The 24775-nt window shown below is 44.8% G+C and overlaps 4 protein-coding genes across 5 annotated transcripts in view; 2 read left to right on the top strand and 2 right to left on the bottom strand.

Annotated features, from left to right (window-relative positions):
* The window catches only part of TDRKH (tudor and KH domain containing), a 29527-nt gene extending 26310 nt beyond the window's left edge, over positions 1–3217 (top strand). Inside the window, exons 7-14 of one of the 2 annotated variants that reach the window (XM_036841466.1) lie at positions 474–634; positions 823–995; positions 1215–1279; positions 1558–1709; positions 1941–2042; positions 2306–2402; positions 2609–2696; positions 2870–3217. In XM_036841466.1, the coding sequence (XP_036697361.1) occupies positions 474–634; positions 823–995; positions 1215–1279; positions 1558–1709; positions 1941–2042; positions 2306–2402; positions 2609–2661 (803 nt within the window). In that variant the 3' untranslated portion in view covers positions 2662–2696; positions 2870–3217. The remainder of the gene's footprint in view (positions 1–473; positions 635–822; positions 996–1214; positions 1280–1557; positions 1710–1940; positions 2043–2305; positions 2403–2608; positions 2697–2869) is intronic. The other variant, XM_036841476.1, reaches the window with a different exon arrangement.
* Positions 3218–5179: 1962 nt separating this feature from the next.
* Positions 5180–8524, bottom strand: OAZ3 (ornithine decarboxylase antizyme 3). Its single transcript, XM_036825524.1, is given in 6 exon segments — positions 5180–5322; positions 5980–6065; positions 6560–6735; positions 7936–8010; positions 8012–8072; positions 8367–8524. Coding segments are annotated over 6 exon segments (561 nt in total). The 5' UTR covers positions 8387–8524.
* LOC118900925 (translation machinery-associated protein 7-like) lies at positions 7429–7826 on the bottom strand. Its single transcript, XM_036863808.1, has one exon. The coding sequence runs from the start codon at positions 7824–7826 to the stop codon at positions 7599–7601; it is 228 nt and encodes a 75-aa protein (XP_036719703.1). The 3' UTR covers positions 7429–7598.
* A 1868-nt stretch (positions 8525–10392) lies between the features above and the next one.
* Positions 10393–21105, top strand: MRPL9 (mitochondrial ribosomal protein L9). The gene is made up of 8 exons (XM_036866410.1): positions 10393–10527; positions 11204–11467; positions 11627–11783; positions 12252–12376; positions 12596–12646; positions 14602–14703; positions 17593–17676; positions 17790–21105. Exons 1-8 carry the CDS (start codon positions 10393–10395, stop codon positions 17922–17924), a joined length of 1053 nt encoding a protein of 350 aa, XP_036722305.1. The 3' UTR covers positions 17925–21105.
* The last annotated feature ends 3670 nt before the right edge of the window (positions 21106–24775 follow it).

The following is a 24775-nucleotide window of genomic DNA, read 5'->3' as shown; positions in this document are numbered from 1 at the left end:
CTTCTATGTATAGGTACTGGGATGGGCAGGGAAGACCAGGGCCCCTCAGAGGTTCATAGACTTGTCCAGGGTCACATAATGAGTCAGTGGTAGAAAGGGATCTGGAACAGGCCCACATCTGTCCATGTGTCTTCTCCCTGGTCCATGCTGCAGCTAGCATATGGGGATTTCCCTTCATTATAACTGGTGGCTGATTTGAATACATGGCAGATGACTAAGAATGTGACCGAACTCTTATTACTCAGATACATAGAAAGGAACAGAACATAGCTTCGTATTTTTCTTCAGGATGTTCTTGTATGATGCATCCAGTTGTCCCTCTAGCCATTTTTAAATGGTAATAGCCACTTGGTATTTGTACCTCTCACCCTCCTGATGCAGTCTTCCCATTTCAACCAGAGATGATTCTAATAATGGTCACCATATTAGTTAATAATGATTCTGCAACTTAACTTGCTTATCCCTGTGGTTAGTCCCCAGTCCGGACTTCAGTTTCCATGCTGATGAATTCCTAGAAGTCTATGTCTCTGCCTCTGAACATCCTAACCACTTCTGGATCCAAATCATTGGCTCCCGCAGCCTGCAACTGGATAAGCTTGTCAGTGAGATGACCCAGCACTATGAAAATAGTCTGGTGAGTTGCCATAGGGACAGGGCAGGGGTTTGATGGAAAGGGGGCATATCTTTTTCATTGTGACATATTCTCTTCCCTTTTCTGTGGAGCAGCGGCTTGTTCTTCCTTCCTTCTGGTATCCACTGTTTATTTTTTAGCCTACCCCTTCCTAACTCTGCCCTCTCCTGCCTCCTCATCCCCTTGTGTAGCCTGAAGACTTGACAGTACATGTAGGAGACATTGTCGCAGCACCTTTACCTACAAATGGTTCCTGGTATCGAGCCCGGGTCCTTGGCACCTTGGAGAATGGGAACCTGGACCTCTACTTCGTTGACTTTGGAGATAATGGAGATTGCCCACTGAGGGACCTCAGGGTGCTCAGGTCAGCGTGGGGGCCAGGCTGGAGTCTCACTTACTGACTCAGTCCTGGCCATAGGGTGGTGAGCTGTTGGCACTTATCACCATGGGGCATTGGAAGAGAACCTCTTTACAGTGATCAGATGATTATCATCTTCTGCTGGGTTAACTGCTGTCTAGAAGCCAGGAATATAAGAAGGCCCTTCAGGCACTAGGATTCTAATTTCAATTTCTTTCACTTCAGGAGTGACTTCCTAAGCCTTCCATTTCAAGCAATAGAGTGTAGTCTGGCACGGATAGCCCCCTCAGGTAAATTAGTCCTATTACCTATTGACTTTGCCTCCATATAGAATAACTTTCATAGAGCACATGGGAGGGAGTCTCACATTCCCAGGCTTTTTGAGCTCGGGGGGCTCAGGTGCCTTTTCATCACCAGTGCTAGAAAGCAACGGCCAGAAACTTGCCTGGCAGTCAGACATAGGTGCCTTTTGAAGTAGACAAAGGTAGCTCCAGTTTTCCTCCAGGACATAATCCCACCCCCGTCAGCACTGACCCCTTCTTAGGCGCTCTCTACGATTTTTTACGAGGTGAACAATGGGAAGAGGAAGCTTTGGATGAGTTTGACAGACTCACTCACTGTGCTGACTGGAAGCCCCTGATGGCCAAGATCTCTAGCTACGTCCAGTCTGGGATCTCAACTTGGCCCAAGATCCACTTATATGATACTAGCAATGGGAAGGTAAGACTGGGGTTCACACGTTGCTCACTGTCTCTTCAGTGTATTTATAGCCTCATTTACTTTTTCTTTCCCAGAAACCCTTACTTGATGATATTTCTAACTCGTAAGATCCTACTTACTGAACCACCAAAGGAATTTTTTAAAGTATCAATCCTAGCTCTTCTGCCTTATTTCCTCTGATTTGCCCTTCCTTCAGAGAGAACATCATTCCCTTTTCATCTTTCTTCTCAGAAACTTGATATTGGGTTAGAATTAGTTCGTAAAGGATACGCAGTTGAGCTTCCTGAAGACACGGAAGAAAACAGAGCTGTCCCAGTAATGTTGCACGGTGTGGTGAGTGAGCCATTGTAGCCATTCAGGGTGCTGCTTTGGGGCAAATCTGGTGCCTTGGAGACAAGAGGGCGTCTAGTCGTGCATGACAGTTTGTAGAGCGTTCTCTTCTCTTAAGGACTCTGAGTTGCTCCACTAGTTGATCAAAGGAGACCTTGGGTGCCTCAGCAGCCAAACCAGATTCTGTGAGCAAAATGATGGGACGGCTTCTCCTTTCCCACCAGCCAAACACATTCTTCCTTTTTCTCTTGTTTTCATCCCTTCAGGCCACAGAAACAGATGTCTCTCTCCGCAGCACGGTCACTGAGACCAAGAAGAGCCCTGGAGAGATGGCAAATAGCCTGTCCTGCCTCAGTTTATTAGGTACAAACAGCATTTGCTCCCTAGAGCATCTCTGGAAGTTACCATTTCTTAATCAGCCTCTCCAACTAGGGAGGTTGTTAAGACTTACCTCTTAACCAAGGTGGTCATCGAGCACCAAGAAGCCCATTTTTTTTTCCCTGAGCCTCAGTGGCAGTGCCTGCTAAATTAGGGCAGTATCTAACTTTATCCTCATTTCCGCTAAATAGAAGCTGCCTCTATGTCTGGTGATGATAACCTTGAAGATGACTACTTACTCTGAAGTCACCTTCAGTTGCCTCAGCCATCCACTTTGCGGTAAGTAAAGCTATCATCTATCTGTAGCAACAGGAAAGTAATTAGGGTGACAGCAGGGGCCTTGCCTCTTCCCCATAGCCCATCTTACTACTACTTCTCTGCAGCTGCTTTCCTGCAGCTTTACTTTCAGACTGAGCCCTTTCAAGCTTTTTGTGTCTTTGTGTCTTTGGCAGGATTTGGCATAAGATTTGGTGCCTGGAGAGAGGAGCCTGTGATAGAGATCAGTGCAGTTCTTCCTTCATTATATACACGATCTGGCTTGCTGTGGACCAAATGCATTTGCTCCTTCCACTGGACTACCAGAAAGTGTGAGGGGTGGAGGGAGACAAACACATGCCCCTACTCCACCACCACCCCCTGCGCCCCTTCCAGTGTTTGAGTGCTGCTGCGCTACTTCCAGCCTGCTCAGCGTCCAGCTCGTTCCCCTCGGCCAGTCACAGAGCACACTGCTGCTAGGCTGTGTCCTTTTGAGGCTGGGAAACAGCCAGGGTTTAGTTATTGGAAATGATGATTCTGCAGACTTCTGACTCACCTCATCAGGTTAAGGAGAGTTTTTTGAGTGGTGAACTCAAAGACTGCAGTTGAGTCAGGAGGCAAAGGCAAAAATCAGCATAATTATATTGAAAAGCCTCGGGAAGTGGGAAGAGAATACTGCCTCCCAGCCTCAACTGCTGATATGTTATTGGAGACAAGTTTTTTGAAACAGTGCTCCAACTATTTCCCATAGTTGAGAGGTAACTCAGGAAATATTCTAAATTGCTGGTATAGTATCTATAATATATATGTATACACACACAGCCATAGAGAGAACTTATGTAGCTGTTCAAATCATTTGGGGGGTCCTTTGCTGAATAAAGTTCTCAAGAAAATTATTTAAAACTAAATGCTGGTTGAATCACAAGGTGGAAACAAGTCTATGGGTATCTTGTGAACTGAAATCTGGTGAAAACTGCCAAACACCTCACACAGAGGGGCCCATCTATGAAACATCTGTCCCTCTCATGCACAGATCATATTCTTGCTGTAAAGCAACTTCAGAATTGATCATTCACTAAGACCCTACCTAAAAGGAGTAGATTAGGATTCTAGAAACATGGGTTCTAGGGATAGATCTTTGTTGTGAACTTGCGGGGCCTGTTTCCTTATAGCATCTCTCCATTTCTGACAGTATTTTGAGGATCCAGTGAGAACTGTGAAGGTATTTGAAAGTAATGTGGGTGGTAGAATGATGGCAAATGAACTTTTTTTTTTTTAAAGATCAGCAAGGTAAAGTAGAAGACTTAAAACTAGTATATAAGGCTATCATATGCAGGATTTTTTAAATCCAGGAATTAGTGACATCCACCCCTATACACATGGCAGCTATATTTTCCCATAGACACAATTTTCAAATTTTATTGTCTTAGAAAAGTCTCAGTACCAAGCAGCAGAAAGGCTTCAGTGAAGGAGCGTCTCTGAGTAGCTTGGGTAGTCCCACAGGAATCAGTGAAGGGCTGCCATTGATATGACATTTCAGACCTTGGCTGCACTCTGTCAGTGAAGCAGGCTCGGCCCTGGAATTGGAGCTGCTGTACAACAGGGTCATGAGGCCGGTTAGTCCCCAGTTTCCTCAGCCTTTACGCCTTTTTTTTTTTTTTTTGGAATATTTATTTTTTTAATTGAAATGTAGTTGATTTACACTGTTGTGCCAATCTCTGCTGTACAGCAGAGTGACTCAGTTTTACACATATAGACATTCTTTTTTTATATATTCTTTGCCATTATGGTTTATCACAGGATACTGAACATAGTTCCCTGTGCTATCAGTAGGACCTTGTTATCAGCCTTTACTCTTGAGAGGTCCCCTGATAGAAAACATCCATAGGACTTCTTGCTATGGAAAATGAGTAGTGTCTCATTCTTAACTGTAGTTTGTCACTGCGTATGAAAGCCTGTTCCTTTAATATGGCCTTTAAGCCTTGTCAGTTTACATTGCATTCTGATGGGTTCCCTAATCAAATATAACTCTCTACTTTTCCTGCTTCCTGGGATGTTCCTCCCCTTGGGCCAATGCCTCAGGAACCATGTACCTTCTCTGATTTCCTCCACATCAAAGAGAAGGAAATAGCACTTGTCTCCAATTTGAACCAAAATATATGGATGAAAGTCTCCCAGTAAGGCTTAAGTCTTCCTGAATTCCCTAGTGCTTGGTTTTGCTGCTGGCAGGTGCTCAGATGGTTAGAATAAATAGGGGAAGGCAAAAACTGAAAATCCTTGGATCCTTTCTTTCTCTGGCTCAGGCCCCTTTGATCTTTTCAGTCATCAAATGTTTATCTATCTATCCTACAGTGAATTCAGCTCTGTAAGGCTCAAAGAAACAGTGAACACTTGAGGATTGCACTACCCTTTATTCCTAAGATGGAAGGTGTTCTGAATCACATCCTGGGCCCCTGGTTCTCATTTATCAAGGCTCCCAGCCCTTCACAGAGTAGGAATAAGCATGCTCAGGGAGGTTCACTGGGCAGGTGGCTTAGGTCCCTTTCAAGGGGATACACCATAAAGATGACATTGTTCCAGGGAGGAAGGGCCGGGTGATCTGGTCTGACCACTTCAAAGCCCATGTAGCTGAAGGCCCGTAGCAGGGCACCTGTGAAAAGAGAGAACAAATTAGAACACTCTGAAACTCAATACAACTGTTCCCCCAGCCTTGGCTTCTTCCAGTAGGAAATGACTTGAGGGGTGTGGGAAACAGTGTAGTGCAGGCACTGGGATGATGTGCTTTGGAGTCAAACAAACCTAGACTCTAACCTGGCTGGAGTTTACTATACCGGGATGGCATAGTAAACTCTTGACCATCTTTGTCTTTTATCCAATGAAGTATAAACTCCTTGAGGGAGGAGGTGTAGTTTCTGTAACGTGTGCCTAGCATCTGGTTAATTATATTCCTATCCTGCTGGCCTAATGCCTGACCCTTTCACTCTATAGGTGTTTAATACACTTGAGATCCTTTCTGTCCTACCAGCCAGATCCCTTGAATGGCTTCTTTGTCATTCCACCAGTGCTCCTTCAGTCTAGATTCTGAAATCTACGTGCAGGGCCTTCCTCATAGTCTAGTTATGACTTGAATGAACAGGATGCTAGATGCCTTAATTTCCTTGGTGGGGAGTAGGGGGTGGGTGTTGAATCCCTGAACTGCCTGAGCATGCCCTTTTTTAAAGAGTGAGGGGAAGAAGGTCTACAAAGGAAAAGTCACTTGTCAGCTGCTTCAGCACAAAGGGCCGGGAAGGACAGAGCAGATCCCCACCTCTGTCATGGCGGTTGTTCTGGAAGTTTACAAGCACAGAATCCACATTGGTCTTCTCCTCCACATACTCCAGTGTTGCAGTCAAACTAGGGACCAGAGGGAAAATGGTCAATGTAATGTTCAGCAAGCTCAAAATCCAGAAAGACGCCTACTTGCAGCAGAAGAAATGTTATTCCTCAGTTTTTCCTGACCCAAGCCAGGAAATGAAAGTTGCTAAACTAGTTTTGATAGATTTTTTTCTCTGAAGCCAAGGGATTATACACTACTAGACTGACACCCATGCTGTGGAAGGGGCTTGGGGTGAAGGGGCCACTCTATAAAGACAAACAGCTAGAGAGCACTTCCTTTCAACTATTTATGGATTCCCACTTGTGTTTCTGAATCAGTTTAGCAACCTCCCATGGGCTGTTATCCTTTGAACCCCAGATCCTGGCTCAGCTCACAGGCTTGTTCAGTGGTTTGAATGTATCCAGCTCCTGAATAAGCCCTCACTGGTTAGCATGCCCACTACCTGATTATGACATAAGAGCGAAATCCCCTAACCTCTTTCCTCCCCTCTCCCCCATACAGGCTCAGTCACCTTTCCCGGCTGCCTTGATCCAAGGCCCGGTATGGGATATCTAGGAAGAGTCTGTGGTCACAAAGAAGGCCGTGCCAATGGGCAGAGGTCTGGGGGGTGAGGCGGAAGTGGAAGTCTAACTGCACTGGGTCCTGGTGAAGCAGGGGGTCAGTAGCCAGCACCGTCAGGTTCCCAGCCTAGAAAAGGAGTAAAAATGAGAATAATAGTCTCCTATTTCTGTGCTCACCTAACCCTCAAATCATATCTCAGGCCAGTTTGGGTGTGTCTGTGGAAACAAGGCAGGGGCTGATGGAGAGCCTGGGAGAAGTGGAGCCATGGTCTTACTCAATATCCCTTAGTCCTGGGACCTAACTCTGTTCCTATCATGGAGTTCTCTTTGATACAAATAATTTGGAATCTGGAGTCAATGGAGTATTACTGCCCTCTGACCTCACTCGGTGTGCTCTAACCACTCAGAAACTTATATTTACAGCAGAGAGCTTACTCTTTAAACAAAGCTGTGCCATCTATTTACTGTCTCACTGATAATACGCTTCTACTTTTTTCCATCATATAAGTTTTCTCTAAATTCTCCCATTTCTTACTTAAAATGCATAGCTCACACCCAGGCATGTTATTGAGATATGATACAAAGGCAAGGGCAGGAGTTCTGGGTTCTAGTCCCAGAACTTAGCTTAGCATCTAAACAGCTTTATGTCTTAATACAGTCTATCTTTGTTTCCACTTTCTCTTTTCCCATCCTGCTTTTCACCACCAGCCCTAGGACCTTGCCTTAATATCTCTGGACCAGAATATCCTTGTCTATAAAGGAGCTTTTACACATGAGCTCCGAGGTCTCATCTAGCTCTAGCTTCTTTTTTTTTTTTTTTTTTTTTTTTTACAAAAGTTTATTCTTAAATGTACAATAGGTTCCAAGACAACACTTCATTCTAGCTATAGGTGGCAACAGATGTTATGGCAGGGAATCCAGATGTTTAATCCAGATGTTTAAACAGGAATGGAACTAAGGATCATCATTGCCTCAGGCACAAGGGACAGCTTACTTTTTGCCAGATTTCTTAATTCCACCTGTGGCCAGGGGGCCTTTCCCCGTGGCCTTCGCTTTTAGCTCCTCGAGTTTCTTTTGCTCCTCCTTCTGTTTCTGCTTGAATGCCTTATCTTCCTCGTCCATCTCCTTGGCTTGCTTCTTGGGCTGCTTCAGGGGCTTCTTCTTGCCACCTTCGCAGCCCGACCTGGCGCCTGCCGCCCCTTCCCCAGACCCTGCCATCGGATGCGTAGCTCTAGCTTCTTATGATTTATTTTCCAAGTAGCTAATGTCCCTTTGCAAGATGTCATTACAGCAAGGGGCTACCATGTCACAGCACCAGTCCACTTACCGAATGCAATTCTTTAAGCTGGTCTTGATCACCCTGCTCGCTGCTTCTGCCCCCCTGAAGGCCTACTAGGGACTCAGGAGCACTGAAGGCAGCAACGGGGTCGGAGTGTCAAGTCCTCCTGTTCCTTATAAGTGATGCTGATTGGGAAAAAGAGGTCCAAATTAGTTTATTTCTGAGTCTGAGATGGTGAAAGACTCTTAACTTCCAGGTACACAGGGCCAGGCTCTGGCACCATCTTCTGTATCTTATGTGAACCAACCTATCTGTTTCCATTTTCCCAAGCCAGCCAGATAGAAAAAGTTTATGAAGCTCCATGCCAGCCTTCTACCCTATTTTGCTATTATCATCTTTTGCCACTTGGGAAGTTCTTTCGAATTCTTTTTTCTTTACAGTTTATGTAAACAACTACAAGTAGAGATGAAAACAAGTACCTTTTATAACAAGGCAGCATCTTCTCCCGGAGGGTGATCCGGTATTTGTAACAGTAAAGGTAATAGGCGTATGGTGACCAGATCGGGTAGCGGTAGTTCCGTGTTTTTCCCCTCTTGATATAAGAAAGGGAGTAGATAGAGGGGCGTGACCTGTTACAAGGCAGTTTCTTAGTTCAGTGCCTCCCCAAGGCAAAGTGAGGTTCAGGGATGGGTGGCAGAGGTTCAGGCAACTGGTGCCATTGTGACACGGTGAACACTATGACATGGACAAAGCGTCAGCCCTTACATCACCTCAGGACTCCTCTCTGCTGCTCCCTACCCCATTACCCCCTTAGGTAGCCCCAAGGCTCCTGTTCAACTAGTATGCACTTCACAGCTATATCAGAAGTTAAAATACTTTCACTTCTGTAGTGGTTGGTAAACAGCCCTGGCTGACCACTTGTGCCCACACAATGTGGGCTCCTCTCTGGCATGTGCATGTGCAAACACACACTTCAGCAACTAAAGGGTTGGGGTCTGACACTGCAGGAAGCTTCTAAGGCCCTGATCCAGCATCTGACCTGACTGGTTTGTTCCTGGTTCCTATCAGTTAAATATTTTTATTATCATCCCTACCTTTAATAAGCCAGTGGTGCTACACGTTGTTGAACTTTCTCATTGCCTTATAGGATAGGAATCACAAACCAAATGCCTCCGGGGGCCTGGACAATTAATGGAAATTAGTGGAGCTGCGGGGCGGGGCTGAAGCCAAATGAAAAGCTCACACCCTAAAAAAAAGTGACACAATAGCTCCAAACAGCTGCCATGCAGGAATGCAGACTCAGTGGTACCAGATCATATGATTTTTCAACAGAAACTGGAAAGATAGATTTTTGTGATAAATTTCTCAAATTTTTAAAAAATATTGGCTACTAACTTAAAAAATAAAAATTGTTGATTAAAAAAAAAATCAACATGGTGAGTCAAATTTGGTTCTGGGGCCACCAGTTTGAGACCTCTGCATATTCATTTATTCATCCATTTAACAAATATTTATTGAGGGCCTACTATGAGCTTAGGATACACAGTAAACAAAACAAAGATCCCCTGCCCCATGGAACTTCTAACAGTGAAAGAACAAACCTAAACACTAAGCACAAGAAAATTATTTCATATGTTAGATGATAGCTGCTATGGAGGAAAATAGAGTAGAATAAAGAAGGATCAGGAGTGTGAAGGGGGTGGGGCAGTTGCAGTAATAAATAGGGTGATCTAAATAGGCCTCATTGAAAAGGTGACATATAATCAAAGACCTGAAGAGGGTGAGGGATTTAGGCCAAGTGAACATCTGAGGGTAAAAGCATTCTGTGTCAAAGCAACAGCCAGTGCAAAAGCCCTAAGGAGAATGTGTCAAATGTTTTCCACAAACAGCCAGGAGTCCACTGTGGGTGGAGTAGTATAAGCTATAGGGAGAGTATAAAAAGAAGAGAGCTAATGGGGCCAGATCATTGTAGGGCCTTGTAGACCATTGTCTGGCTTTTTTCTTTTACTCTGAGTATAGGGGGAAGTCATTGCAGGTTTTGGGTAGAAGAGACATGATCTGACTTGTGGTTTTAGAAAGATTCTGACTGTTGTATTGTAAATAAACTGTAGAGCTTTAAACGATGTTTGTTAGGAGACTATTGCAGTAATCCAGGAGAAAGATAGTGTCTTATTCCAGGGTGGAGCATTGCAGGTGATGGGATGTGGCTGGATTCTGGAAATAGTATAAAGGTAGCACCCACAGGATTTCCTGGCGTAGGAGAGAAGTTGAGTCCAAGAACTGAAAGAATGGAGTTACCATCAACTGAGAGGGGAAAGGCTGCAGGTGAGGCACTATGGGGCAGGGTATAGAGATGGATTTAGTTTGGAGCATGTTAACTTTGAATTGTCCATTAGACCTATAAGGGGAAGATGACACACAGTTGGATATTCATGTCTGGAGTTTAGAAGACTAGGGTGAAGACAGAAATTTGAAGTCATTGGCATATAAATGGTATGTTAAGCCATGAGACTGAATGGGATCGCCAAGAGTGTGTACATTGAGAAGAGTAAAGATCCAAAAACTGAGTCCTGGGGGCACTCTGAGAAGTGGGGAATAAAAGAGAAATCAGCAAAGGAGACTGTGAAGGAAAATAGTGAAGTAGGAAGGAGATAAAAACAAATTGGTGTCCTGGAAGCTAAAAAAGTGTAATTAGGAGGGACTACTGGTCAAAGGCTGTTTATGTGTCAAATAACATGATGTATAGAGCATCTTTCCATAAATCTCTTCTGCCAAACAGACCCTATTCACTCCATTTATATGGTTTGCTCCCCAGTACTGAGACCCTCCACGGAGGGAACCGTCTCCCTTGTGATTTAGAATTCTTTAAACATGAGCCTAAATACTGCAGTGTCACGATTAAGGATTAGACGACTTCCTGGGGCTTGCAAGTTTTCCAGAGGATCCCATCCTTCCACCACTTTTAGGCAGGTTTGAAGTAAGGAAAAATGAGAGCAGCACCCTCTCCCCTCAGCATTCAGTTATCACAGAATGTCAGAATTGGAAGTGCCCTCAGAGAACTACTAGAGCTCAGTCGAAGCCCCCATCTTAAAGACAAAGTGAAGCCAAGAGGGAGAGGGTGTCTTTCCCGGTGTCAGTGCACCTAACAGTCACTCCACTATGTGTCAGTGGCTACGGGTGTCCCTCCCCTCGAAAAGAAATTGGGAGAAGGGAGTAGAGGAATGCTGAATCGTGGAGCATTCATCCCAGATCTCTGGTCTCGAGGCAGCCAAGTCGCAGCCCAATCCGGGCCCGGGCTTCCCCCGGGCTTCCCCAGGGCTTCCCCCGGGCTCAGCTCGGACAGAGCCGCGCCGGCTCAGGCGCTCCGCGGGCACCCGGTGGGGGCCTTTCCTGCCGCCGGCGCCGGGGGCCTTCTACGCCTCTGTCCGCGCCCGAGAACATGGCGGCGGCCTCGGGGAGAGCTCTGCTGCGGGCGGGCACTGAGCGGCTGGTGCGAGGAGGGGTTTGGGAGCTCCTCCGGCCGCGACTTGAAGGGGGCACCTCCGGCTCGGAGCGCGACTTCAGCCTGTCTCACGGTCGGGTGAGGGCCTGGTGTGCGTTCTGGGGCTCCTTGACTGGGGCGCGTTGAGACCTGGTGGGGCCCCGGCCTGCGGGTGGTGGGCTTTCCTTGAGGGGCCGGCGGCCAGAGGAGGAGGCTTCTCCGTGGAGACTTGCTCACGCTCGCTCCCCCGGCCGCCAGGGCACGGTCATTGTGGAGCGCTGGTGGAAGGTGCCGCTAGCGGGAGAGGGCCGGAAGCCGCGCCTGCACCGGCGGCACCGCGTCTACAAGCTGGCGGAGGACACGAAACACCGGCCCAAAGACAACCTGGAGCTCATCCTCACGCAGTCGGTGGAGGGTAAGGCCCCGGCAGAGGTGCTTCCTGTCTCAGGCTGGGCCTGTTTGGCATCAGCTTTTTTCTGCCTTTTCACTAATTTGGGGGAATGACCAGCTCATGTTTGAGAAGAGGAAGCCACAAAAAGTACTGTGATGGTGACATTGGCCTCCTACATAGAAAATCAGAACAGGAATGCAGCAGCATCATTAACAGTGTGTGGGGAGAAAGAGGCCTGACAGTATGTGCCACAGATACTGAAATCCCGTGATGGGACAGTGCTTCACTTTGTACAGGGAATATTAAGTTTCTAAATCAGGTCCTAAAGAAATGAATTAGAAATCTCTTAAGTGTCATCCTAGTGAATGCTAATATTTCTTCTAGGAAGAATAAGCACTGTGAGAGAATAAGAGGTCTTTTTTCCTTCGATCGTCTCGTTTTTTAGGGACTGCTCGATAATTCTGATCCAGTGTCTCTGTTCTCTGTTGGCAGAACTTGGAGTGCGAGGTGACCTGGTCTCAGTGAAAAAATCTGTAGGCCGTAATCGACTACTTCCTCAAGGACTGGCTGTATATGCATCTCCTGAAAACAGGAAGCTGTTTGAAGAGGAGAAATTGGTGAGCCCAGAAGACGGCAGAGGGACTTGGAGGAAGTAAAACCTTAAGATTACCTGTAGCAACTTCTTCGAGTCCCTACTTCATTTTCAGATGAAGTAGGGGCTAGAAGAACAGGAATTCAGAAGCCCAGCCTATGCCGAGTGTAGCAAGAGTTTGTCATTAGTTACCACAAACTCATTTTTCTTTTTTTTTTTTTTCATCTGTAACTTTCTTTTCTAGCTGAGACAAGAAGGAAAATTAGAGAAGATCCAGACCAAGGCAGGTGAGACGGTGAGTAGAAACATAGAAAATCTTTATTTATTGGTCACCTACAAAGTCACCAACCTCTTCCTGAAAGACTTCTTGATTTCCTTGAGGTCTTCTGATTTCAAGCACAAGGTAGGGGCAAGGGGAAGTGTTGTGGCTACCATAACTGGTATTGAGATATCCTAGGATATCCTGATCTGTTGGGTGAAGTGCTCTAGTTTATTGAGGGAGGCCCCAACCTGGGTACCAGGGGACCCATGGAAAAGTGAGATGAGGACTCTGCCTTCGGGGTTGTTTACAGACAAGTTGGAGAGAACATAGACACGTGAGAAAGTGATAAACTCAAGGCAGTAAATTATGAGTGACATGGACCAAAATGGATTAGGGTGATTGGGAAAGGATTTTTTTCAGATGGGATAGAATTAGGCCTTATGGGATTAGTAGGCTTTGGATAGACTAGGAGGGTGGGAAAGGTATTCTTAAGGGAGAAAAAGTAGATAGTTAAGGCACGTTGTTGTTGTTGTTTAATTTTTTAAAAAATTTATGCAGTTTTTAAAGGTTACACTTCATTTACAGTTATTACAAAATATTGGCTATATTCCCCATGTTGTAGAATACATCCTTGTAGCCTGTCTTACACTCTATATCTGTGCATCTGTTTCTTTTTTGTTATGTTCACTGGTTTGTTGTATTTTTTAGATTCCACATGTAAGTTATCATACAATATTTGTCTTTCTCTGACTTACTTCACTTAGCATAATGCCCTCCAAGTCCATCCTTGTTGTTGCAAATGGCAAGATTTTGTTCTTCTTTATGGCTTAGTATTCCATTGTGTATGTGTATGCACATACATATTTGTGTGTGTGTGTGTATATACACGTATATACTACATCTTCTTTATCAGTTCATCTGTTGATGGACACTTAGGTTGCTTCCATATCTTGGCAATTGTAAATAATGCGGCTGTGAACATTGGTGTGCACGTATCTTTTCAAATTAGTGTTTTTGTTTTTTTTGGACATATACCCAGGAGTGGAATTGCTGGGTCATAGTTTTAGTTTTTTGAGAAACCGCTGTACTGTTTTCCACAGTGGCTGCACAAACTTACACTCCCACCAACAGTGTATGAAGGTTCCCTTTCTTCTACATCCTCGCCAACATTTGTTATTTGTGTTCTTTTTGATGATAGCCATTCTGACAGGTGTGAGGTGATATCTCAGTTAAAGCATGTTTTAAAATAGAAAGTAGACCAGTCTAGCTAAAACAGAGGACTTCTATTAGGAAATATATGACTGGAAAGAGGGTTGGGGCATGATTTACAAAACATCTTTAATCCTCAGCTAATGAACTTATACTTCGTTCTGTAAGCAGGGAGGAATCGTTATGGTGTAGGGGTGGGATTGAAGGGCCAGAATATTGTGTTAAAACAGTCTATGAAAATCATTCCATCCTGAGATATACCAGCGGCCCCCATTGGTGAGCCTAACCTTGGTTTTGGGGGGTTTTTTTAAAAACACTTTTTAAATTTTTAAAAAAATTTTCTCTTTCTTTCGGCTGCGCCAGGTCTTAGTTGCAACATGCAGACTTCTTAATTGCAGCGTGCATGTGGGATCTAGTTCCCCGACCAGGGATCGAACCCGGGCCCCCCTGCATTGGGAGTACGGAGTCTTACCCACTGGACCACCAGGGAAGTCCCTGATGAGCCTAACTTTGACATGGCCTGTTTCTCCTTGCTTAGGAATAGCCACGTATAGGCAGCATTTCCTTCCAGAGCATCGCTAAAACATCTTTCCATAATATCAGCCTTGAGACAATGAGAATTTTTATCTTTCGTATTCATCATCTCACCTATCTTGGCTATGAGGCAGAAATTGTGCTTTGCCTGAACTCTCAGACTGTGTGGCTCTTGGCCTCTTGCTAACATGTTTCCTCTCCTTGATTACAACTCTAACCTATCTTCTGTGTATAATTCCTCTCAGACAGTGAGATTTCTGAGAAGATGTCACCTGCAGGTAGGAATGAAGAACAATGTCAAATGGGAGCTAAACCCTGAAATAGTTGCCCGCCACTTCCTCAGAAATGTGAGTATTCCCAAACACTACTATACCCCTGAGGGTGGAAACTACCCCTGGGAAGAAGAAGCTACCCCAGGATTGATCCCTCTGTTAGGAAAGGGTGTGATCATCCAGCTGGAGTTACGGGAAGCATTTTTTTTTTAATGGAAGTATAGTTGATTTACAATGTGGTGTTAATCTTTTGCTGTACAGCAAAGTGATTCAGTTATACATATATATACATCCTTTTTCATATTTTTTTATTATGGTTTTTTACAGGATATTGAATATAGTTCCCTGTGCTATACATTAGGACTTTGTTTTTTATCCATTCTATACATAATAGTTTGCGTCTGCTAATCCCAAACTCCCAATCCATCCCTCCCCCACCTGGCAACCACAAGTCATTTCCCTTCCACACCCGTGTAAACCAATCAAGAACGCTTTCCCTAAGTTGGACAGCCTCATGTAAATCAATGCAACCTGCCCCTTGGCAACCACAAGCCTGTTCTCTACGTTTGTGAGTCTGTTCCTGTTTCATAGATCTTTTTTCTAATATAAATTTATTTATTTATTTATTTATTTATTTATTTTTGGCTGCGTTGGGTCTTCGTTGCTGCGCGTAGGCTTTCTCTAGTTGCGGTGCGCAGGCTTCTCATTGCGGTGGCTTCTCTTGTTGTGGAGCACGGGCTCTAGGCGCGCAGGCTTCAGTAGTTGTGGCGTGCAGGCTCAGCTGTGGCTCATGGGCTCTAGAGCGCAGACTCAGTAGTTGTGGCACATGGGCTTATTTGCTCCGCGGCATGTGGGATCTTCCCGCACCAGGGCTCGAACCTGTGTCCCCTGCATTGGCAGGTGGATTCTTAACCACTGCGCCACCAGGGAAGTCCTGTTTCATACATCATTTGTGTCATATTTTAGATTCCACATATAAGTGATATTATGTGGCATTTGTCTTTATTAGTTCACTTAGTATGATAATCTCTAGATTCATCTATGTTGTTGCAAATGGCATTATTTCATTCTTTTTTATGGCTGAGTAGTATTCCATTGTATATACGTACCACATCTTCTTTTTCCATTCATCTGTTGATGGACATATAGGTTGTTTCCATGTCTTGGCTATTGTGAATAGACCTGCTGTGAACAGAGAGGTGCATGTATCTTTTTGAATTATAGTTTTTGTTTTTTTTTTTTAAAGTACAAACAGATCATTTTTTAACTTTATTTATTTATTTATTTATGGCTGTGTTGGGTCTTCGTTTCTGTGCGAGGGCTTTCTCTAGTTGTGGCAAGTGGGGGCCACTCTTCATCGCAGTGCGCGGGCCTCTCACTATCGCAGCCTCGCTTGTTGCGGAGCACAGGCTCCAGACGCGCAGGCTCAGTAATCGTGGCTCACGGGCCCAGTTGCTCCACGGCATGTGGGATCTTCCCAGACCAGGGCTCGAACCAGTGTCCCCTGCATTGGCAGGCAGATTCTCAACCACTGCGCCACCAGGGAAGCCCTGAATTATAGTTTTGTCCAGATACATGCCCAGGAGTGGGATTGCTGGATCATATGGTAGCTCTATTTTTAGTTTTTTAAGGAATCTCCATACTGTTTTCCATAGTGGCTGTACCAATTTACATTCCCACCAACAGTGTAGAAAGGTTCCCTTTTCTCCACACCCTCTCCAGCATTTGTTATCTGTAGACTTTTTTTTTTTTTTTATGGCTGTGTTGGGTCTTTGTTTCTGTGCGAGGGCTTTCTCTAGTTGCAGCAAGTGGGGGCCACTCTTCATCGCAGTGCGCGGGCCTCTCACTATCGCGGCCTCTCTTGTTGCAGAGCACAGGCTCCAGACGCTCAGTAATTGTGGCTCACGGGCCTAGTTGCTCCGTGGCATGTGGGATCTTCCCAGACCAGGGCTCGAACCCGTGTCCCCTGCATTAGCAGGCAGATTCTCAACCACTGTGCCACCAGGGAAGTCCTATCTGTAGACTTTTTAATGATGGCCATTCTGACCAGTGTGAGGTGGTAGTTCATTGTACTTTTGATTTGCATTTCTCTAATAGCGATGTTGAGCATCTTTTCATGTGCCTGTCGGCCATTAGTATGTCTCCTTTGAAGAAATGTCTGTTTAGGTCTTCTGCCCATTTTTTTTGATTAGGTTGTTTTTTTGTTGTTGAGTTGTTTGAGCTGGTAGTATATTGGAAATTAAGCCCTTGTCAGTAGCTTCATTTACAAATATTTTCTCCCAGTCCATAGGTTGTCTTTTCGTTTTGTTTATGGTTTCCTTTGCTGTGCAAAAGCTTGTAAACGGTCTCAATTGTTTACTTTTGCTTTTATTTCTATTGCCTTGGGATACTGACCTAGGAAAACATTGGTACGATTTATGTCAGAATGTTTTGCCTACGTTCTCTTCTAGGAGTTTTATGTTGTCCTGTCTTATATTTTAAGTCTTTAAGCCATTTTGAGTTTATTTTTGTGTATGGTGTGAGGAAGTGTTCTAATAACTTCGCTGATTTACATGCGGCTGTCCAACTTAGGGAAAGCGTTCTTGATTGGTTTGCAGGGGTGTGGGAGGGAAATAACTAAGGATGGTCACATAGAATCTGAAGACTGATAGGAGAAGATGGTGGGATCATTTATTTTCTCTAGCTAGGGAAAACCTGAGGAAATGTGACTCACTGGAGAATTTTTACTTTTGTGGATGAAGTGAGTTTGATCTCAAGCCCTGTTTCTCTTTGTGACTCCACCTCCCTTTCTGAGAAATTAGGACTGAGTTATTCTGCCACTGTTTATGGAGGTTTGTGCCTTTCCATGGGATCAGCCAGGGTAAACCCCCCAGTTTTATTCACCCATGTAGAGGAAAATCTAGAGGTTGCCTGGAGTGGCAACCATGTAAACAGAGCTCCCTTTGGCTGTGATGTTTTTTGCAGCTTGGTGTTGTGGTTGCCCCACATGCATTAAAGTTACCAGAAGAGCCTATCACACAGAGGGGCGAGTACTGGTGTGAGGTGACGGTGAGTGTCTCACATCCTGTCTCCTTTTTCTCACTGGGTAGAAAGCTGGGATTGGATGGTGTTAGTTCGTATCTGCCCCACTGATCTGAAGATTCCTGTTGTTTTGTGTACAGGTAAATGGGCTTGATACTGTGAGGGTACCTATGTCTGTGGTGAACTTTGAGAGGCCCAAGACCAAAAGATATAAGTACTGGTTAGCCCAGCAAGCTGCCAAGGGCATGGCCCCCACAAGCTCCCAGACCATCTGAACCTGTTCTACCTCGAAAGCAGCAAAGCAGAATCAGAGGAGTGGTGGAGCGAAGATGGGCCAGCACCGTGATATCACTCCCAGCTCTGACCAAACATGGAATTTTAGAAAGCATATGGAGACAGCGACAGCAGACTAGACTGAATATACGTTGAATTGTCTATATTTGCCATCTTCAGCGGTTATCCCATCTAGCGTTATTGGGGCAGGCCTACTCCAGAAGTACCAGGCTGTAGATTTGATAAGCTAAATATTAATAGACCAAAAGAGTCTAGATCTATTTAGCCTCTTCCTACATTGGAATTCATTGGAATAAATGATAGAGCTAGCTCATTCTCATCATCCAAACTACACATTTGTATCTGAAAAAAAAATAAAGAGGTTGTGTTCTTTTTAGGTGTTGTTTACTGGACTGAGTAGACTAGGGACGGGACCTCTAATTGGGATGTCCTCTTGAGCCACTGGGGTTTACTGCTAAAAAGGAAAAAAGAGAATACATTTGCAGTCTACAGCCCACAGTTGCTATGGACAAATTACTCAACAAGTTGATATGCCTTATGGTCTTAAAACTTACTAGGTATGCTAATAAAGCCCTCAGTACAAATAAGCACAATGGAGTCTACTTTTCTAAGGAGATCTGAATAAGGCCTAAGGGAAATTGTTGGAGAAAATGATGATGGGATGAAATAAGTTTAAAAAGGGAACTTCTGTTTTATTTCTTCAACCAGCTCCTGAAATTTTGAAAAAGAAAATACCTTGGTTTCCAGACTGAGGTTAAGATATGGGGCTAGTTCGTAGGTAATTACGGAATAGGAGATGAGGCAAGTAGATTGATAGTTCTGTGTAAGTTCAAGGTCCATTCCTGGAAAAAAGACCAACTGTTGACAAGTGGATTGTGCCAGAGTCACTCAAATAAATAGGAGATTTTGCAGTTTAGGAAGGATAAAGATGAGACCATTGACTCTATTGCTACCCTTACCAGAGAAATTGGTTTCTGTCATCCTATGTGAGCTCACCTGCCTTGCCAAGCCAACTAATTACTTTCATCCACACAAAGCCATCCCTGCTATTGAGAGTTCTGTCATCAGTAGTTGCACTAATATCTGTATCCAACCTCACACTTGCCAGAACTCTGTAACAGGTCGAGCACTAGTATTGTTTGCAATTGCCATTTGATTGTCAGATTTGCCATCAATCCCTGCTGTCCTTGAAATGGAAAGCTCACTTAATACTGCATCTTTCCACACCACCACCATCACCATGATGAAGCTCTCTGAAACTGAGCAACAGGAGCAACATTCCACAGAGCGAATCTCAAAAAGCGTCCAAATACTTGTCATGAGGTGAGTTCCCGGCAAAACAGACTGAGTTGGAGATTTGGGTGCAGGAAGTTTACTGGGGGCGTCCTCTAGATTAACACCTGTTGGGGAGTGAAGGAAGCAAAATTCGGTAGAGGGAGAAGTTGAGCTGACGCAGTCTCAACAAAGGCCTTAGTCCCCTGGGGAGCTCAAGCTAGGGTGGCTTGAGCCATCTAGGTGTGTACCATGTTGAGGCAGGTGGCCAGACCTATAGACCCCCCCCACGCTGACCAGGAAAGGGTCTTGGGTGAGGTGACTGATTTCAGGCACAGGCAGTTCCCAGAGGGGAACTCAGAGCTGTGCACATTCTCAGCAGCTTGGGAAGTGAGTGCTTCGGTGCTGAAGGGAACCATCTGGGCAGCATACCATAGTCTCCACTACAGTCCACTTCTTGTGCTGTCAGATCAGTTTGTTCATAAGTTCTAAAACGATCCCTTCAGGATCCTGATGGGCTTCCTTTCCTGGGAAAACTTGGAGGAAGATCTGGGACAGACTACAGCCCCTGCTGCTGTAGCCTAAGTCTACAACTGGTACTTACCTCCTACTACCCATTCTAGATTCTTCCCCACACCCCCTCAATTTATACTTCTGTTAGTCCACATGGGTTACGTGATAAGGTACCTGGTCATCATGCCCTTCTCAGGCCATGACTGCAGCTTGTCCGTTTACCATCAAAATTAGGCAAGAGAGGAGCAAGAGATACCTAAGTGGATGACCTGGGTGCCAAATATATTCTGCCTTGTCCCCACTGTGTAATAACAGCCCTACCTCCTGATGGTCAGGGTCAGTTACTCCTGCCAGGATAGTGATTCCTCTCCTTAACCTCGTCTTTTGATAGTGATCAGAAGTAATCTGGTGGCAGCCATAGCTTAAAGTTTAATGAGACTTTTAGTGTGTCCACTGGTGGAAATATTCCCCTTCTGGGAAGCAGGACTTCTAAGTCCTCAGAGCTCAGAGCTGGGATAGTAGGTATAGTTTTCCCCAGTTGGGTCACTGAGAGTGATAGTAATGGTGGGCTGCTCCTATATCCAACCCCTGTTTCCCAGACCCATATATTTTACTTGGAGATAGCACTCTAGGTTGTCTGTTGATCCAGGGTATATACTGCATCCTGGAGGACAGTGTCTCATCTTTACAGGGTGTCATCTCCAAGCTGGTGTCTCAGCTGTGCCCTTAACAAGACGTTCCATTGTATCAGGTGGGTTGCTTCTGGATAGTGTGGTATATGATCAGACCATGCAGCTTATGATATGTACCCAGTGCTGTACCTCCTTGCTATAACGTGGTCTCTTGGTCCAGTGCACTGTTACGCAAGATCTCATGCCAATGGATCAAATATTCTGTAAGCCCTTGGATGATGGTGGCAGGAAAGGTAAACCCATACCCATAATACACAACAATTTAGGTCAAGATGGAACAATGACCCTTTCAGGGTAGCAGGGAGTCAATGTAATGAACTTACCACCAAGTGGCTGGATGGTTTCCTTGAAGAATGGTGACATGTCAGGGACTTAGTGTTGGTGTCTGTTGCTGATGAGTTGGACAGTCAGTCACAGTAGCTGTAGCTAGATCAGCCTTGGTGAGGCCATGATGTTGGGCCCATGCATAGTTTCCATCATGGCTTCTCCATTCACAGGCCCATTTTGCCATCATTGGGGTGCCAATGACCGAGACTGGCTAACATCAACTGGCTAAGTCATTCAATCTACTTGGTGGTTTGGTGACTTTTCTGTGGTGGATGTTCTCTGGTGGGAATTAACGTGCAGTACAAAGATCATCATACACTGTACCCATTCTCAAGTAAACTACATGCCTTTTCCTCAGGCTTCCTTGTCTTCAGCCTTCAAATTTTTCTTCTAGGCTCCTGATCAACCAGCCAAGCCATTCACCATTGTCTGTGAGTCTGTGTTCTTTCCTCAGGCAGGTGTACTGCCTGAAGCTCTGCCCATTGGGAAGATTTCCCCTCACTGCTATATTTCAAGGCTACCCCAAAGTGGGGCCATAGTACATCCACAGTATTTTCAGCTTACTTCCACCTACAGAGACAACGCATATATTAGCCAAGCCCAGCCTTTTGTCATATGGTCATGAGGGATTCCTCCACTCCATGTGGCTATAGATGTGAACTGAAAAAGCAGCAGCAGTGCAATAGTGGTGGGTGACAGGGGTCTGGCCACCTGCTTATGCAGCTTGCTTTGACCTTCCAGCCCAGCTTATGCCCAGTTCTATGCATATCACTTTCATCTTACGAAGTGCTGCTGATGGACCCATCCAATCTTATGACTTGGGTCTGAGAGAACCCAGGTCATAATAGGCATTTTTGGCTACATGATCACTTGAAGCACTTTGTTTCAACCAGGACTCAGTAGCACAACAGGAGATATCTTTTCAAAAATACCCTTTCAGAAGGCATGGCCTTGCTCAAGCACGGTAGGGGTCTATGTGTGACTTCCCATTGCGGCTTGCCATAAACAGCATGTGGCATCTTTTCTCATCACTGATGCCTTTAATACAATAGGGTGTCTTGTGGACCAAAGCAACAGGAACATTTGCACCACGGTCAACAGGAACATTTGCACCACGGTCTGGACCTGCTGCTGAATCCTCCTGCTCTAGGCCTCACTATCTTTTGTGTCACCCAATATATGAGTCAGAGCAGTATTCCCAAGTGGGGAATAAGCTATCATCTGTAGACCTTGAAGATGTTACCCAGGCACTGTGCCCCCTCTTAGTGGCGAGATGTGTGAGATACAAAATTTTTCCTTTACTTTGGAGGAAATGTCCTAGCATTGTCCAAACTACTGAATCTCAAAACTTCCCTGAACATTTGCAGGGTTTATGTACCACCACTTGAGAATGTTTATCCTATCAAGGCCTCCAGTGGACTTGCTATTTCTTGCTCATCCTGTACAATTACCATGATGTCAGCAATAGAGTAATGTGGTATTCTATGGAACGTCCAGATGGTCCAAGTCTCTTCAGATTATATTATGACAGACGTGGGAGCGTTTACATGTTTCAGGTGCAAGACTGTAAATTGTATTTTATTGCTCATCTCAATAGTGAAAGCAAACTTTGATCCTCGTTTCTTATAGAGATGGAAAAGAATATATTGCTCAGATTAACGGTCACCTACTGCCTACCTGAGGCTGTTAATCTGCTCCAGCAAAGAAACCACATTTGGCACGGCAGATAAAATTGAAATTACTTGACTGAGATTACCATAATCCACTGTCATTCTCCAGGACCTGTCTGGTTTTAGCAGAGGCCAGACTGGTGAATTAAATGGCATTATGGTGGGGACCACCATTCCTGCATCCTTTAGGTCTTGAAGAGGGGCACTAATGTGATATTTTTTAATTTATTATTTTAGCCTGAGATGGTGGAGGCAATTTCAGGAACTTCATGTTGGCCTTTCTCACTATGATAGCTCTTAACCTGTCGTGGTTAATGTAGGTCTACCAACTATCAACTATGTCCATTTCAACAGTCCAATTAAGGACAGGTGAAATGACCACTAGGTGGATCTGTGAACCCAGTAGACTTACTAAGAGCCAGACCTGGGCCTGGAATACATTTGTTACCTAGCCCCCATACACTGCTACTCTAACAGGGGGCCATGATGATGTTTCAGATACTTGGTTTCAAAGTCAAATAGGACCCTGTATCCAACAGTCTTGAAATAGTTGGATATTCCTCTTTCTCCAAAGTGTATTATGCAAATAAATGGTCATAAGTCCCTACAGGATAGGACTGGGGGAATTATTACCTTATACTCTTGACATGATGTTTCATGGTCCTTTCTCCTAGGGACCTAGCATCTTCTTTCATTAGTTGTTTCCAGCTGAAAAACTGACTCAGAAAGATTTCCACTTCTACCCATAAAGGAATTACCGCTACCCAAATCGCTCTCCCACTATAAATAGCTATAAAGCCAGAAAAAACATTTAAAAAGAAATGTTTATAGGGAATTGCCTGGCGGTCCTGCTGTGGGCCAAGATTCGATCCCTGGTCGGGGAACTAAGATCCCGCAAGCCACACAGTGCAGCCAAAAAAAGAAAAAAAAAAAGAAAAAGAAATGTTTATAGGTATTGGAAAGCAGGTAGGGTAGAACACTGTTAACTAAGAAAAGGGAAACAAATGAGATGAGCCCTTTGACTGCCTGAGTTTACAGCCTAGAGGTAGTTTCCTGCACTGTACTGTTGTGAGCAGTGCAGAAGGGGGAACCCAAGTAAAGCCAGCAGTCTCAGTGAGTGGAGAAGACAGAGATTAGAGTTGATGAGGATAAGTTGGCGAGAAATTGAGAAGCAGAACACTGTAGATGAGGGAATGATACAGAGAGCTTTGAAGATCTGCGGCGGGTCCCCTCAAATCTTTGTCTGAATACTGATCTGTGCATGCATCAGGTGAAACTCCATGAGGCCAGGCGTGGGGGAAACACCAGAAAGAAGTAAGCCAAACAATTCCCAGAGCTCACACAATATTGGGAATGTTTTGTGTTCCTGACAGCCAGTGTGGGTACAGCACCAGGTAGAGTCCTCAAAAGGACATTAGAATAAAGGCTACTCTGGACCATCATGCAAAGCTTGAAAGCAAGCCTTGAAAGGATCAAACTAATACCAAGTATGCCAGAACCAAGACCTACACTCATGAAAGAAACTCAACAAACATAAAATCTAACACTAGGGACTTCCCTGATGGTCCAGCGGTTAAGACTCCACGCTCCCAATGCAAGGGGCCTGGGTTCGACCCCCGGTCAGGGAACTAGATCCTGCATGCCGCAACTAAAGATCCCACATGCCACAACAAAGATCCTGCACGCAGCAACTAAAAACCCAGTGCAGCCAAATAAAAATTTGTTTAAAAATCTGGGACTTCCCTTGTGGTCCAGTGGTAAAGAATCCATGTTCCAATGCAGGGGACGCGGGTTCGATCCCTGGTTGGGGAACTAAGATCCCACATACTGCAGGGCAACTAAGCCCACGCGCTGCAACTACTGAGCCTGTGTGCCGCAAACTACAGAGCCCACGCGCCACAACTAGAGAGAGAAAACACACACACAACTAAAGAGAAGCCCTCGCACCCCAATGAAGAGCCCATGCACCGCAACAAAGATCCTGCATGCCGCAACTAAGACCTGATGCAGCCAAAAAATAAACAGCTATATCTTTTTAAAAAAATAAACACTAAACAACATAAAATTCCCAATGTCTGATACCCATTTAAATATTACCATAAAAAAGAGACATAAAGAGAGACAGGAAAATGTTACCCCAAACCAAGAGAAATCTTCCTAGAAATGACAGTGATGGTGGAATTAAAACAGTTATAAATATGCTTCATACATTTAAGACTAAAGGCAAATAAAATATAATGAGAGAAGTGGAATATAAGAAAGACCCAAATGGAACTTCTAGAGATGAAAAATACAATACCTGACATGAAAAATACACTGATGGAATTTTACTTCTAGGAAGGTAGAGTAGATATACTT

This window comes from Balaenoptera musculus, chromosome 1 (assembly GCF_009873245.2).
Source record: "Balaenoptera musculus isolate JJ_BM4_2016_0621 chromosome 1, mBalMus1.pri.v3, whole genome shotgun sequence".
Lineage (NCBI taxonomy): Eukaryota > Metazoa > Chordata > Mammalia > Artiodactyla > Balaenopteridae > Balaenoptera > Balaenoptera musculus.
This window is presented reverse-complemented; position numbering and strand designations above follow the sequence as displayed.

Coding starts and splice junctions, on each gene's coding strand:
- MRPL9 (XM_036866410.1), top strand. CDS start 10,393: ATGAGACTGAATGGGATCGCCAAGAGTGTGTACATTGAGAAGAGTAAA. Junction 10,528..11,203: donor CTGTGAAGGAAAATAGTGAA/GTAGGAAGGAGA, acceptor GGGCTTCCCCAG/GGCTTCCCCCGGGCTCAGCT. Junction 17,677..17,789: donor AGTACTGGTGTGAGGTGACG/GTGAGTGTCTCA, acceptor TTTTGTGTACAG/GTAAATGGGCTTGATACTGT.
- LOC118900925 (XM_036863808.1), bottom strand. CDS start 7,826: ATGGCAGGGTCTGGGGAAGGGGCGGCAGGCGCCAGGTCGGGCTGCGAA.